Source organism: Pleurodeles waltl, chromosome 6 (genome assembly GCF_031143425.1).
Source record: "Pleurodeles waltl isolate 20211129_DDA chromosome 6, aPleWal1.hap1.20221129, whole genome shotgun sequence".
Lineage (NCBI taxonomy): Eukaryota > Metazoa > Chordata > Amphibia > Caudata > Salamandridae > Pleurodeles > Pleurodeles waltl.
In genome coordinates this window covers 160,393,652-160,409,067 of record NC_090445.1, presented here as the reverse complement: position 1 = coordinate 160,409,067, position 15,416 = coordinate 160,393,652, and the positions used below count along the sequence as shown (strand labels likewise).

Here is a 15,416-nt window from a genome sequence, read left to right as displayed (position 1 = left end):
GATAGCAGGTTTGAATGCACTTAACTATCCATCTGGCAATGCCTTGTTTTGAAATTGGATTTCCTATATGAGGTTTTTGAAAGGCAATAAATAGTTGTTTTGTCTTTCGAATTAGTTTTGTTCTGTCAATGTAGTACATTAGTGCTCTTTTGATATCTAATGTTTGTAGTGCTCTTTCAGCTACAGAATCTGGCTGTGGGAAGAACACTGGTAATTCTACTGTTTGATTCAAGTGGAACGGTGAGATTACTTTTGGTAAAAATTTAGGATTTGTCCGTAGAACAACTTTATTTTTGTATATTTGAATAAATGGTTCTTGAATGGTAAATGCTTGAATTTCACTCACTCTTCTTAGAGATGTGATGGCAATTAAAAATGCAACTTTCCACGTTAAGTATTGCATTTCACAAGAGTGCATGGGCTCAAAAGGTGGACCCATGAGTCGTGTTAAGACAATGTTGAGGTTCCATGAAGGAACTGGTGGTGTTCTTGGTGGTATAATTCTCTTTAGGCCTTCCATAAACGCTTTTATGACTGGTATCCTAAATAATGAAGTTGAGTGCGTAATTTGCGCGGTAAGCTGAAATTGCAGTAAGATGTATTTTAATGGAAGAGAAAGCTAGTTTTGATTTTTGCAAATGTAGTAAGTATCCTACTATAACTTTTGCAGATGCGTGTAAAGGTTGAATTTGATTATTATGGCAGTAATAAACAAATCTTTTCCACTTATTTGCATAGCAGTGTCTAGTGGTAGGTTTCCTAGCTTGTTTTATGACCTCCATACATTCCTGTGTGAGGTCTAAGTGCCCGAATTCTAGGATTTCAGGAGCCAAATTGCTAGATTCAGCGATGCTGGATTTGGATGTCTGATCTGTTGTTTGTGTTGTGTTAACAGATCTGGTCTGTTTGGTAGTTTGACATGAGGTACTACTGAAAGGTCTAGTAGTGTTGTGTACCAAGGTTGCCTTGCCCATGTTGGTGCTATTAGTATGAGTTTGAGTTTGTTTTGACTCAACTTGTTTACTAGATATGGAAGAAGTGGGAGGGGGGAAAAGTGTACGCAAATATCCCTGACCAGTTCATCCATAGTGCATTGCCCTGAGACTGATGTTGTGGGTACCTGGATGCGAAGTTTTGGCATTTTGAGTTTTCTTTTGTTGCAAATAGATCTATTTGTGGCGTTCCACAAATTCGGAAGTAAGTGTTCAGTATTTGGGGGTGAATTTCCCATTCGTGGATCTGTTGGTGATCCCGAGAGAGATTGTCTGCTAACTGATTCTGAATCCCTGGAATAAATTGTGCTATTAGGCGAATGTGGTTGTGAATCGCCCAATGCCATATTTTTTGTGTCAGGAGACACAACTGTGTCGAGTGTGTTCCTCCCTGTTTGATTAGGTAATACATTGTTGTCATGTTGTCTGTCTTGACAAGAGTGTATTTGTGGGCTATTATGGGTTGAAATGCTTTCAGCGCTAGAAACACCGCTAACAGTTCTAAGTGATTTATATGAAACTGTCTTTGCTGAATGTCCCATTGTCCTTGGATGCTGTGCTGATTGAGGTGTGCTCCCCACCCTGTCATGGATGCATCTGTCGTTATTACGTATTGTGGCACTGGGTCTTGAAAAGGCCGCCCTTGGTTTAAATTTATACTGTTCCACCATTGAAGCGAGATGTATGTTTGGCGGTCTATCAACACCAGATCTAGAAGTTGACCCTGTGCTTGTGACCATTGTGATGCTAGGCACTGTTGTAAGGGCCGCATGTGCAGCCTTGCGTTTGGGACAATGGCTATGCACGAAGACATCATGCCTAGCAGTTTCATTACCAATTTGACATGTATCTTTTGGTTTGGATACATGGCTTGTATTACATTGTGAAATGTTTAGACTCTTTGTGGACTTGGAGTGGCAATTCCTTTTACTGTGTTGATTGTTGCCCCTAGGTATTGCTGTGTTTGACACGGCAGAAGGTGTGACTTTGAGTAATTGATTGAGAAACCTAGTTTGTGTAGGGTTTCTATGACATAATTTGTGTGTTGTGAACACTGTATTTGCGTGTTGGTTTTGATTAACCAATCGTCTAGGTACGGGAACACATGTATTTGCTGCCTTCTGATATGTGCAGCTACTACTGCTAGACATTTTGTAAAAACTCTTGGCGCAGTTGTTATTCCGAATGGCAACACTTTGAATTGGTAATGTATCCCTTGGAATACAAACCTTAGGTACTTTCTATGTGAAGGATGTATTGGTATATGGAAATATGCATCCTTTAGATCCAGTGTTGTCATGTAGTCTTGTTGTTTGAGCAGTGGGATTACTTCTTGTAATGTAACCATGTGAAAGTGGTCTGATTTGATGTATGTATTTAATATTCTGAGATCTAGTATAGGTCTTAGACTTTCGTCTCTTTTGGGTATCAGAAAGTACAGTGAGTAAACTCCTGTGTTTAGTTCTTGTTTTGGTACTAATTCTATTGCCTCTTTTTGGAGCAATGCTTGAACTTCTAATCCTAGAAGATTTATATGTTGTTTTGACATACTGTGTGTTTTCGGTGGGACTGTTGGAGGGAATTCGAGAAATTCTATGCAATAAACATGCTGGATAATTGCTAGTACCCAAGTATCTGTTGTTATCTCCTCCCAATGTTTGTAGAATTGGCTTAGTCTTCCCCCCACAGGTGTTATGTGATGGGGATGTGTGACTTGTAAGTCACTGCTTATTTTGAGGAGTTTGGGGGCTTTGGAATTTTCCTCTATTTTTTTGGAATTGTCCCCCTCCTCTATATTGCCCCCGAAAACTTCCCCGCTGATATTGGCTTTGGTAAGTGGGCCTTGTTTGTGATGTTGTGGTTTCTGTAGGTTGTCCTCGAAACCCTCCCCTAAATGGTGTTTTGCGAAATGTGCCTCTGCTCTGCGGGGAGTAGAGTGCGCCCATGGCTTTTGCAGTATCAGTGTCTTTCTTGAGTTTATCAATAGCAGTGTCGACTTCCGGCCCAAACAACTGCTGTTCATTAAATGGCATATTTAGCACGGCTTGTTGAATTTCCGGCTTGAACCCTGACGTGCGCAGCCATGCGTGCCTTCTTATTGTTATTGCAGTATTTACTGTCCTTGCAGCCGTATCTGCTGCATCCATTGAAGACCGTATCTGATTATTAGAGATACTTTGTCCTTCTTCCACCACTTGTTGTGCTCTTTTTTGGAACTCCTTGGGTAAGTGTTCTATCAAATGTTGCATCTCATCCCAGTGAGCTCTATCATATCTTGCCAAAAGTGCTTGTGAATTGGCAATGCGCCATTGGTTTGCTGCTTGTGCTGCAACCCTTTTGCCCGCAGCATCAAATTTGCGACTCTCTTTGTCTGGAGGTGGTGCGTCCCCGAGGTATGAGAGTTTGCTTTCTTACGAGCTGCCCCGACAACTACTGAGTCTGGTGTTAACTGCGTTGTAATATAAACTGGATCTGTTGGCAGCGGCTTGTACTTTTTCTCCACCCTTGGAGTTATGGCTTGGCCTTTAACAGGATCCTGAAAGATTTGTTTTGAATGTTTTAGCATTCCTGGGAGCATAGGTAGTCTTTGGTATTGGCTATGAGTGGAGGATAGCGTGTTAAACAAAAAGTCATCCTCAATTGGTTCGGAATGCAAGGTGACGTTATGGAAAGCAGCTGCCCTTGCGATCACCTGTGTGTAAGATGTACTGTCCTCAGGTGGGGACGCCCTGGCAGGGTACGAGTCTGGGCTGTTGTCCGATACTGGAGCATCGTAAAGGTCCCATACATCGGGATCATCTTGACTCATGGTAGTGAGTGGAGGAGTTGCTACTGGTGATGTGTGCACTGATGGTGGTGGAGACGGTGGTGGAGTTGTTTTCCTTACCACCTTTGCCTGTGGCTCCTTGTCCTTTTGTTGAAAGGCAAGTTTTCTTTTTATTTTAATTGGGGGAAGAGTGGTTATCTTCCCTGTGTGAATGTGGAGCCTCCTTTGAGTATAGTCTGGCTCTACTGCTTGAATTTCCTCTCCGAATCTATGTTTTTGCATTTGGGAGGACAATCCTTGTTCCTCTGTATAGGAACCTGTTTTCGGCTTCGAGGCTGGATGTTTTCGGAACCGAAACTTTTTCGGATGTCTTTTTAGGCTCCGAAGAAACCTTTGTAATTTTCGGCGTGGTGGTGTCCCGGTGCCAAATTTGTTCGGTGCCGCTGTCACGGTGCCGAAATTTCTCTGAGCCGATGTCTCAGGTCCGAGATTGCTGTGTGGCGGTATCTCGACCGGAGTCGGATGACTTCGACACCAGCGTGCCCTTTTTCGGTGCCTTGGATCGGTCACCTATTTTTTGGGTTAAGCCATGGCCTGTTGGCGGTGGCGTCCCCTGGGCTTTTGTTGACTTCTCGTGAGTCTTATGTTTCGACGTCTTACTCACGGTTTTCGGCATTTCTTCGGCCTCGAGCTCTTCCGAGTCCGACTCGTGGATAGAGAAAGCTTCCTCTTCCTCCTCGAAACGCTCTTGTCCTGTCGGCGTCGACGCCATCTGCAGTCTTCTGGCTCTTCGGTCTCTTAACGTCTTTCTGGACCGAAACGCTCGACAGGCCTCACAAGTATCTTCCTTGTGCTCTGGGGACAAGCACAAGTTACAGACCAGATGCTGATCCGTATACGGATACTTGTTATGGCATTTTGGCCAGAAGCGGAATGGGGTCCGTTCCATCAGCCTTGAAGTCACACGTGGCCGGGCCGACCAGGCCCCGACGGGGGATTAAAAAAAACCCGAAGGGCCACCGGAGCTCTTCAAAATTCGGTGTCGATCTGTTGTAAATAACCCGATACCGAACGCAAACAATACCGACGTTTTTTCCGAGATTCTAACTAACTTTCCGACCCGAAACACGGAGCGAAAAGGAACACGTCCGAACCAGATGGCGGAAAAAAAACAATCTAAGATGGAGTCGACGCCCATGCGCAATGGAGTCGAAATGGGAGGAGTCCCTCAGTCTCGTGACTCGGAAAGACTTCTTCGAAGAAAAACAACTTGTAACACTCCGAGCCCAACACCAGATGGCGGGATGTGCACAGCATGTGTATCTGCAGCTACACTTGCCATCGAACATATATATATATATATATATCCCAAACACGAAAAGCCCAGGCACCAGTCCATGTTAAAATCCAAGCATTTAATAGCATTTCTGAGCAGCAAAACAAAAAATCCTGACGCGTTTCGGCAACAGCATGCCTTGTTCACAGGTAAGTAAGAGCAGGTGTGAGTGAGCCTGTGCTTTTAAATACACAGTCATGTGACTTCAATAACCAAACTCCAACTCCCATAATGCACAGTTCCATATAAATAACTTACTGAACTGGAGCGCTTAATTTCCATATAGCTGCAATAGAGTCACAGGCACTTCATTTAACCATACAAATGTTCTTATGTGCATTAGGTATCCATTACTTGATAGTATATTAGTTTTTTTTCCCCATAAAACAGTACTGTGAAATATTCTCTATTTAAAAAGATCCATTATTTAACTTGTTCATTCCTTACCATATATGCACTTTAGTTTTGCTAGCGCTCCTATGACTGATGCGCAGTGTAGTACTGAGATCAGTTTTCATTAGACACCACCCTAATGGCGCTTTTCAACTACGAAATAGCATATTAAGAAAATTGGGCAAACATTTCAATGCTTTAGGTAGTTTTTCAACTCCCATTCATTCAAAAGTCTTGGCTCTCCTACTAGTTATAAAGGGAAAACAAGCTATACAAAACATGCGACAACCAATGAAGAGATTGTCTTATCCAGTGGTTCCCAACCTGTGGTCCGGGGACCCCTGGGGGTCCGCGAAGCCTTCTTAGGGGGTCCGCGACTGCTTAGAAAATTTTAAAATATTAACAAATATTGACAAATTAGGTCACCAGCTTCCAGTAATGACTCAGGTGGGGGTCCCCGGATTCCAATGATGATTCAGTGGGGGTCCCAGAGTTCCATTAATGTTAAAATGGGAGTCCACATAATTCAAAAGGTTGGGAACCACTGGTCTTGTCCTTTAAAATCCTGAAACAAATTTTCATTTTATTTTCAAAAAATGAGAGAGACTGCCACATAGATTTTTTAATAGCATTTGCTAGGTGCTGATCATGTCATTCCCATATCTGCAGCATCAGTAAAAGCTAGGTAAGAGGTGGCTGACTGACCAATCATGCATTTTTGGGCAATGCTCTAAAAAAGCAAGGCAAGTTGGCCTCCTCCAAATCAGTGTAGCTGAATTTTAAAACCAAACTGGCTTACAATATTCTATTCCAATTATCGAATACTTTATTACTGTGGCGATTAAAATGAAAACAAAGTATTTTATGAATTCATATTTCTTACAACAGAAACTAATATATTTGAGATTTGCCACTGATAAACTGCATAGCATGTTCTTACTCCAGTCAAATGAATTACGCCATAGTACCACGCTTTAGTACAAACTTGTCAACAGCACACACCTATCCACTTTATATCAATCTGTTTTTTCACAGACAATAGATGAAAGCTAACATGTTGATGGAGCTATAGGCACAAACTAAAACATGGGTAACATGAGATGACTTTAAGATAAGTCTTTTGATATTGGGTGACATATGAAAAGGAACAGATTAACAAAGTTAGAACCCGCTATACAGTACTTCAATACTTGAGCGATTACAACTGAAAATATTTCTGTTAATGTTAGATCTCTGCTGGTAAACTGATATATTCATACTGACAATGTGACACACCTGTCCACTGTAGAGATATGTAATAGTCGTGTCTCCATAATTGAAAAGGAACATGTTGATGAAATGGATGAGAAGACTTGGGGCGTCCTTGGACGTGTTTGCATCATATGCACACCACTTGAAGATAATCAGGATCACCAGGTAGCCAAACAAGGAAGACATGAAAATCATTTCCGGAATGAACATCAGGTAAATATTTAGTGTCTTCTTGAAATAACTAGAAAAAACACAAAACCAGATTATTTTAACAGTGTTTTCGAAATGAATCAAAAGACTCATAATTCAAAGTTCTCAGTTGATCGCAACATTTTGCAGAAGAACTAATCAGTAATTTTCAAATCTAACCATTTTACTGATGAATTATCTTTAGATATGCACTCTTGACTGCATTTTAATCAATTATATTTTAAGTAAATAAGAATGGTCTTCATTAATGTGAGCACTAGGCTAACATGGCATTTTGGTGACATCTTCAAAAACATTAAAATCAAACAAAGAGACATCTTATTGAGATAAGTTTATATGGTAATCTGGCTCAACTTTCCACAATACAAGGGCCTCTTCATTGTTCGGTTTAAAATAGGGGTTTATACACAAGTTCGGTTTCAAGACATATGCTATTTATAATGTGTACGAACAGAGCAAAGGGACCCAGAAACTCAGAAGTCAGCATGGCTGACAGAAAAATTGCAAAATGTAGTGTTTTTAGTAAGACAACATGAGCGCCGCTTCCACAGAAAGTGGACTGTTATAGTAGTGATCATCTTAGGATGGAATGGCACTTGGGAGGCTTGCTGTCCACACAGAGAGCAGAAGAAATGCAGCTTCATGACACAAGGTTCTGCCACTGTCGCATGATTACCAAGTATAAGAAGATGTGATGCAGACAACTGAGGTCTTCCTAAAGTAGTAAACACATGCCAACTCCTACTTGAGCATTTGTAATGGCTTGCTTGGACTATTAGGACATTGCCTACAAAGGTCTTCGAAAAATAAAACCACCAACAGGCTTTAAAGGCTCCAGAACCAAGCGTCCAGAAAGTGTCTACGTTTGTAGTGGCGCATTCACCTAAACCAGCCTTGAAGGTGCTACGTTAGCTTCCAACTGATGAACGAATTAAAGTTAAGGTCGACAGCACTTTACACAAGTCTTACAGGGGGTGCGGCGAAGATGGCGACAGTATCGGACGCCTCTTGAGCGAGCTCCGTACTGGGCCCACCATTAATCCTCCAGCATCCTTCGCTAACCCGAAATTGCAGCTTTGAATCCTCCTTCCACACCCACTCGTCCACAGGGGCAGACGGTGTGAGAAACCGCCATACTCCGACAAGGCGATCCAGAGTTGTTCATTCTGGAGAGGGCTGCGACCCGTGCAGGGCCTTCTGGAGTTGGGACCTGTCAAGTGGGCGGAGCCCCAGAAGAGGCCACCTGTGAGGTTGAGGCCTGAGTGGGCCTGTTGCGGCGCAGACCTGCACCCGGTAAGAGAACATGAGTGCTATCAGTGGCCAATCGCACCTGACAACCGGTGGAGGCCGGTGCTGTTGTGGAGGTGGATTCGCCCCCGGGGTACAGATGCTCAAGTCTCGACCCACAGTTGGACTGCTGAGGCTTGCCTGATTGGTTCAATCAATGGAAATGCATTGCAGCCAGGAGGTAAGAGGATTCCAGCTCGCTCCGCACCTTATTGACTGGATTGGCATTGGCCCGGATGCCTGCAGCAGGAGTAAGTCTCTTGTCTCCAGCTCCTCTCCCTCTCCTATCTTCCCCATATTGACTACTGGCACTTGTGGGGGGGAGGGGGTGCGGCGCAGTGTGAGCCACGAGGACTTGTCTGGACCTATGAAGCCTGAAAGAATGCCTGATCCCCGGTCACTAGCCTGAACCGGGAGGTGTTCAGCCCTCCTCCTCCAAAAGTTAGCTACATGTATACTACTGCAGCTTGAGATCCTGCGACAGGCGCTGGCTGTGGGAGGCACTGCTGGCCGGAGCAGACCTGTGGGGTTTAACACAAGGCCCTATTAACCAGAAAGAGGTCTGGAATAAGAGTGGAGGGGTCCTCTGGTTTGCCAGCGGGGTCATGCCGGACGGCAGGCCCAGGGCTTCATTGAACTAGTACTGGCCTTGCAGAAACTGTGATCTGGGGAAAAGGAATCCTCCACTTTTTCGATTATCTGGCCCCTTGAGAGAGGTGCAAACGGCGTGATGGGAGCGCGTGCAAACGGCGTGCTGGGAGCCCGTGCAAACGGCGTGCTGGGAGCCCGTGCAAACGGCGTGCTGGGAGCCCGTGCAAACAGAATGCTGGGAGCCCGTGCAAACGGCGTGCTGGGAGCCCACGTGGGTGGCCCCTACTTGGGGCTCTGTCTGGAACTGCTGGGCAGCTTCCTTCAGCAAGGGATACAGCAACGCAGGGAAAACGTGCGCAAGAAAACAGCCTAATCTCCCCTCTCACCCCCACCGGACGAGGCAATAGCAGTGGAGTCCTGTACTGTGCCCCAGTGCCGACAGACCACTGACTGGGATAGTCTCCAGTCCTGTCTGGACAGAACAAGGGTACCAAGCTGGTTGTGGGATTATGGTCTGAGACAAGGACCCTGAACTACCTTGCTAGGGAAAATGGACCACTATACGAAAGTGGTCACATCCCCCTTAAAACCTTCCCACCGCACAGGATGCCCTCCAGCCAATGCTAGATAATGCTGCCCTTCTCCTGGCCATCCAATCCCCCGGAAGGTCCTAGAGGACAGAGTGGGAGACGTGCGACCTGAGGTTTCCCTCCTGCACCAGGACCGCTGCAATGTGGCGAAGAGAGTCCCCTCGGCTGAAACCAGGATCCCCCGAACTGGAAAAGACAGTCCAGGGCCTCCGCAGAGAAGTAACAGAGGCATGGGCCATCACTAAAGTTGTGGCGTGGAGTCTAGAGGATGCTGAAAACCACCCCTGCGAACAACCTCAGATTAGTGGTATTTCCGGAGGGTGTTGAAGGGCCGAACATGATACAGTTCCTGGATAGATGGCTGCGACATACCTTGCCCCAGGATAAACTCTCCTCTTGCTTTTTATCGAAAGGGCGCACCAAGCACTGGCGGGTAGACCACAACCCGGGGCTCCCACCAGGCCAGTAATAACACACTTCAGGGATATGATCCTCACTGAAGTTTGAAAGTGGGTACGTGCGCCATGAGAACTCTAAAATTCAGATTTCCCCCGATTACGTCCAGGAAGTCCAGCGTCAACTGCGAACACGAATATTTGACTATGTGAAAAATAAACTACACACTCTTCAACTTCAGTACATGCTCCTATTCCCTACCAAGTTGAAGGTGCTATTTCAGGGAAAATCACTATTTTTCCCCCCGAGGATGCATGGGATTAACTGGAGGAGCGTCCCACGATGTGGGGAAGCGAGAGCGAGATCCTGGCCCACACTCAACAGGAGGTGAAGGAGCCCGTCCTAAGGAGAGGCAGAGACCTTGGACGATAGGTCATTGTCCACGGGGTGGGGAGTGGGGACACAGGACCAGAGCATAAGCCCTGAGGGGCGACCAGCGATCTCCCCCGACTCAGATGGGAACCGGAATGTAAGCATTAAAAAAAGCTAAATGTCGGCTACGGAAGGGGTTTCTCGGCATGGATATATGGGGGAGGATCAGGAGACTGGCTTAGAGATCCCCCCCAAGCCCCCCCCCTTCAGCGCTGGCCATCGCCGCAGACCTGGAACATGAACTTGGAACTCCCCCTTCGGATGCAACAGCATCCAGTTTGGCTGCAGCACCATAACGATTAGAACTGACGATATCCGGGGCATCGAAGTGAGACTCTTCTTGCCCTACCCCAGACGGCTCATTGAATTGATACGGACAATCTTTATATAGCAAGCAAAGAGCTACCGCGTACAGGGGCGGAAGGCTCGGACGGTGTGACACTTAGTGCTTGAATTGAAGGTTGAGGTTGGTGGGCTACAGTCCTCTCAGATTCCTCTGCTGAGAAGTTGAAGGTTACGTTCATGGGCATACATGCTGGGAGAGGCCCATGGGGAGTAAGAGTGGGGGAGGGTTGGGCACAAGTTAGAGTGTTTAAGGTTCTTGATGAAGTTCAGAAGGAGAAGACAGACATGTCAGCCAGTATTTGACCTCTCAGGAGGCTTCACACATTACTCTGGCATTCAGCTGGGAACCTGGATGGTACTTATTTGTCCGCACTCCAAGCTACCACCACAAGAGACAGGATGAGTCCCCCACCCCTAGAGAGCAAGGCATTATTGGTTCTGCCCTGGAACATGAATAGCATGCGGGAAAAGATTACAAGGGGACTGGTGACCCAATAACTCAAAAGGATGCGATCAAATGTGGTGCTTCTTCAAGAGACCCTTTTTAAGGGGACACATTGCACATTCCTGGAGAGGAGAGCATACACCACACTGGACCATTCAGGGTACATGTCAGGGTCCAGGGGGTAGCCAAACTGGTAAAGAGGAACCCTCTCAGCCAAGTGATGAAGCAGTGGATTGACCTATTGAGTAGGTACATGGGAGTAAAGGGGCTTTGGGGCCGAAAAAAAAAAAATTCACACTGATTAGTGTATATGCACCAACTAGTTGATATTCTGTTGGAGGCGAGTTCCCCTCTACACATCCTGGGAGGGGACTTCAATGATGTAATGGATACAGGACAGGACATGGACCACTAGTTCAGAAGCACGATCCACACCCCTTTACAGTTTTACAAATACCCTTGGCCTCCCAGACCTTGGGAGACACGCATACCCCACCCATAGAACATACTCCTTTTTTCTGGTGCTCAGAGTTTTCTCTCACTTAGATTTTATATTTGCTTCTGCTGAGAAGGTATGAACAGTGCAGATTATCAGACCCAGGGTCTCTCGGATCATTCCTCTCTGCTGGTGAGGTTGGGTGGACGTAAGGGTGGGGAAGCAGGCTGGACACTCAATGCATGAGAGCTCAGGGACTCGGAGGTGGCATTAGGGTTATGGGTTGATACCAAGTTCTATTTCAAAGAAAATGAACACTCAGTCACAACCAAAAGTAGTGCTCTGGGGTGTATATAAAACCCAGAACTTAATTGCTAAAAAAAAAGAGGATGGAAGTAAGAACCATGGAACAAATTGAGAGTTAGGATCAGGAACTCAAACAAGGCCTAGGACCGGAGCCAGACTCCCCTAGCCTCAGGTCACTGGAAATCCTTAGGAACGAATACTGAATCCTGACACAGGATGGGGCAAAGAGCCAAATGTTGGCTATATTCCACAGCTCATATGACACTGGGGACAAGGCCGGGAAGCTAATAGCAGGGCTGGGAAGGAGAGAAACAGAGGCTAGATGGGTACATCAAATAGTAGAGCCGGGGGGAGATTGCGCTGATACCAATGAGGTTAAAGCTGGTGCCTTTGCTCATTACTATGAAGACTTCTACAGGGCTAGGCCTCTGGAGAAGCTGCCCTAGATCGTACAATATCTGAATTTTTTAACTACTCCAATATTGGATAGGGAAACCATAGGTCTGCTTGAGGCAGAGATTATGCTGGCAGAGGTTTAAGCCGCTACAGCAAAGCTGAACTCCAACAAGACCCCGGGGACCAACAGGATTCCGGCAGAATTCTATAAACACTATATGGGATTGTTGGGACGTCACCTTTTTAACATGTTCTTAGAAGCTGCCCAACATGGTACACTTGTGCCAGATCTTAGGAAAGTGATCATAGTGGTTATCCATTAAGAGGGCAGACCAAAGGAACGTTGTGAGTCATATCTACAGATTTCACTCCTAAATACTGCAGTCAAAATCTTGGCCACAATGCTGTTGACTGTTCTAAGTCATCACAAACTTGATCCACAGGGACCAGTCAGGGCTTTATGCCTGGAAGGTCAACACAGTATAACCTCAGGTGTACACATAATTGGCTGAATGAGATAAAAAAAAACGGTCAGATCCTCATGTCTATCTACCTTTTAGGCAAGCCCGTCACAGCCCAACCATGCAGCCCCATCTACTCCTCAGCAGGACATCTCACCTCCGGTTAGTTACTCAAGAGAAGCTCCGTTTGACTATGGGTTAAAATGGCTTGGTCATAATGAATTGTTTAGATGTATGGCCTCTCATACAATGCCTCCTAACCCTTTGGAAATACCTTTACTTCTCAAAAGATATACAGATGGGGCGGAGGGGTCATGCTTTCAGTCAATCACCTATTATCATGAGGAAGGAAAAAACATTTGCATGGGAGACAAACATGGCTGATGAGCTTGTAGTTGTGGCGGATTTACCCCAGAAAGGGATGGACACTTGAGGTGTGCTCTACTCAATGATATGTGAGCGATAAAATATTCCATTAAGATTTTGAATTACTAAGTCTGGAGGAGGTGGAGGTTCAGAATGTCATGGTTTACAGACTCCTCTTCCTCAGATATTGCGACCTCATGTCCTATTGGATATTATATAATTCACTGGTTGCATCCTGTCAACGCTTGGGGGGGGGGGGGGAATGTGTGCCTCGAAGTTTATCAACAACCATCTCAGACCACCAGGTCTCAGCATTTTGATCAAAGGGAAAATGGCTATACCAGCTACTCCTGGGTGGGTGGAAACCACCTTGGATGAAAAAAGGGTCAGAAACTAGAACATGTGCAGCGTCAGGACTACTCTGACAAAGCGAAGATTAACACTGGTGTTGTGAAAGGATAAGGGCACAGTAGCCTCAGTTAATGATGAATAGCACATGTTAAACCCTGACAATTCCTTCAGAGGCATTTTTCCCTAGTTAAGTCTTTTGCCTCTCCTCATGTCATCATTTTAGCCACTACACCATCCCAAGATCTGGTAGAGAGACTTTCTAACTTTTTGAAGATAAGAGTAAGACATTCTGTAACACTATGTTTACTTCAATTCAAGCATTCAAACATTCAGAGTGGTTTGACAAAAGTGAGGTGGCATGCTGGGTGAAAAACAATGGAGTGGGATGCTGCCCGAGCGATTGCTATTGGCTGAGTTACTTCAATCATTCCATTCATCACCTTGTTGTTTTTGCAGCTGATTGGAAATGTAGCATTTGTGACCTTTTTTTTATAGTCCCATTTCTTACAATCTCCTGTCTTCCACCCAGGCTCTTTGGCAGCTTACTTAAGAGAGCTTGCAAAGTATCAAAGAAATGGAACATTGGGATGGGCTACTCAATATGGGGCAGTGAAGTGAACATCTGTGGCCACGTTCCCACCTCACAGATATGTCAGCTAACAAGAAGAAAGAGAATATCAGGAGTGGTTACTAGGAAATAATGGTAACAGTCCTTAATCTGCCCCCTAAAAGCAACTCTACAAACTTACTCAAGTTTCCAACACATCGACTTATACTCACATGTTGTTCAGAAGGCTCAGGGTGACACCAAAAAGCATTTGGGTGATGCCAAGAATGACAGACATCTTCATTTTGAAGGAGTTAAGAAATGTAAGTTTGTTGGTTGCAATACTCCAAATCTGTCATAAAAAAACAGGACAATTTAATATCTGGATTTGGAGGCTTGAAAAAGATTACATAACATTGTCAACTGTCTGAAACACTAATTTTAAGTATAAAAGGATTTTTAGAACATGAATGCAAGGCATTATAAGACACGATTCTACTAACTGGAGTTTTCATGGTAACAATAGAGTAGATAGCAAAATAGGTAATATTAAGAATTGTTGTTATAGCAGGTGCTCAATGAAATCATGGGTTTTAAGGCATTGTAAAATGTCATCAGATTGGCAAAAGTCTAAGGTTACCAGGTAAGGAGTTCCTAAGTTTTGGTACATATCCGGAGAAAGCCCGATCAGCTGTTTCATCACTGAATTATTTGTTGAATTTGAAATTATTAAAATGTAGATTTGTTTGAATAGTACTGGAACTGGGAATCACCAATTTGCAGTGGCCCCAAATGATTCTGCATAGTGGTAAAGATATTGGACCACAACATAATCAAAGCCTCAACCTTTGCTCAGTAAAGGAGTGACTAAACCTTTGTTGAGAAAACAGACTGTATCATGTGGCACAACCGGCCTGCTTAAAAAAATATTACTGGAACAGCAACCGGCAGCAAAAGAAAAAATCGTAGGATGTAAGCTGGCATGGCACAACAGACTGTCTCAGCATTCAAACTCATAATATGCAGCATTGCTACCCTTGTGTGTGTATATATGTACATACATACATATACACACTACTGGTGGTTGGACCTAGAGGACCACCATCTCACCGGGGCTTCAATATAATATGGGAGGGGGAGCGCCTCCATTGGGCTCATTCAGCCCCAGGGACCACCACCTCCCCGGGGCTTTTTAAAAAACAAAACGAGGGGGGGCTGCGCGGAGCCCCTCCTAGGGCTATAATATGCCCAGAGGACCACCACCTCCCCGGGGCTAAATGAAAAACAATGTGGAGGGTGCTGGGCGGACTCCCCAGGTCCCGTAGACCACCACCTTACAGGACCCAGTAATAACTTAAAACAGGAAGGGGGGGCCATGCAGCCCCCACCTCCTGCGCCACATAAGGTCATAGGGACCACAACCTCCATGGGCAGACAGTGCTAATTAAAGGAGGGGGCCACGCGGCCCCACTCCTGGGGCTGGGGCCATTAATGGCCCTGGAGACCCCCCCCTCAGCC

General features: G+C 45.3%; 1 protein-coding gene across 4 annotated transcripts in view; it reads right to left on the bottom strand.

Annotated features, from left to right (window-relative positions):
* ATP6V0A1 (ATPase H+ transporting V0 subunit a1) overlaps nucleotides 1-15,416 on the bottom strand; it is a 221,698-nt gene that overhangs the window by 95,604 nt on the left and 110,678 nt on the right. For all 4 annotated transcript variants that reach the window (XM_069237704.1, XM_069237705.1, XM_069237706.1 and 1 more), the window contains exons 15-16: nucleotides 14,132-14,250; nucleotides 6,764-6,980 (exon numbers count right to left, since the gene is read on the bottom strand). In XM_069237704.1, coding sequence (XP_069093805.1) covers nucleotides 6,764-6,980; nucleotides 14,132-14,250 — 336 coding nt within the window. The remainder of the gene's footprint in view (nucleotides 1-6,763; nucleotides 6,981-14,131; nucleotides 14,251-15,416) is intronic.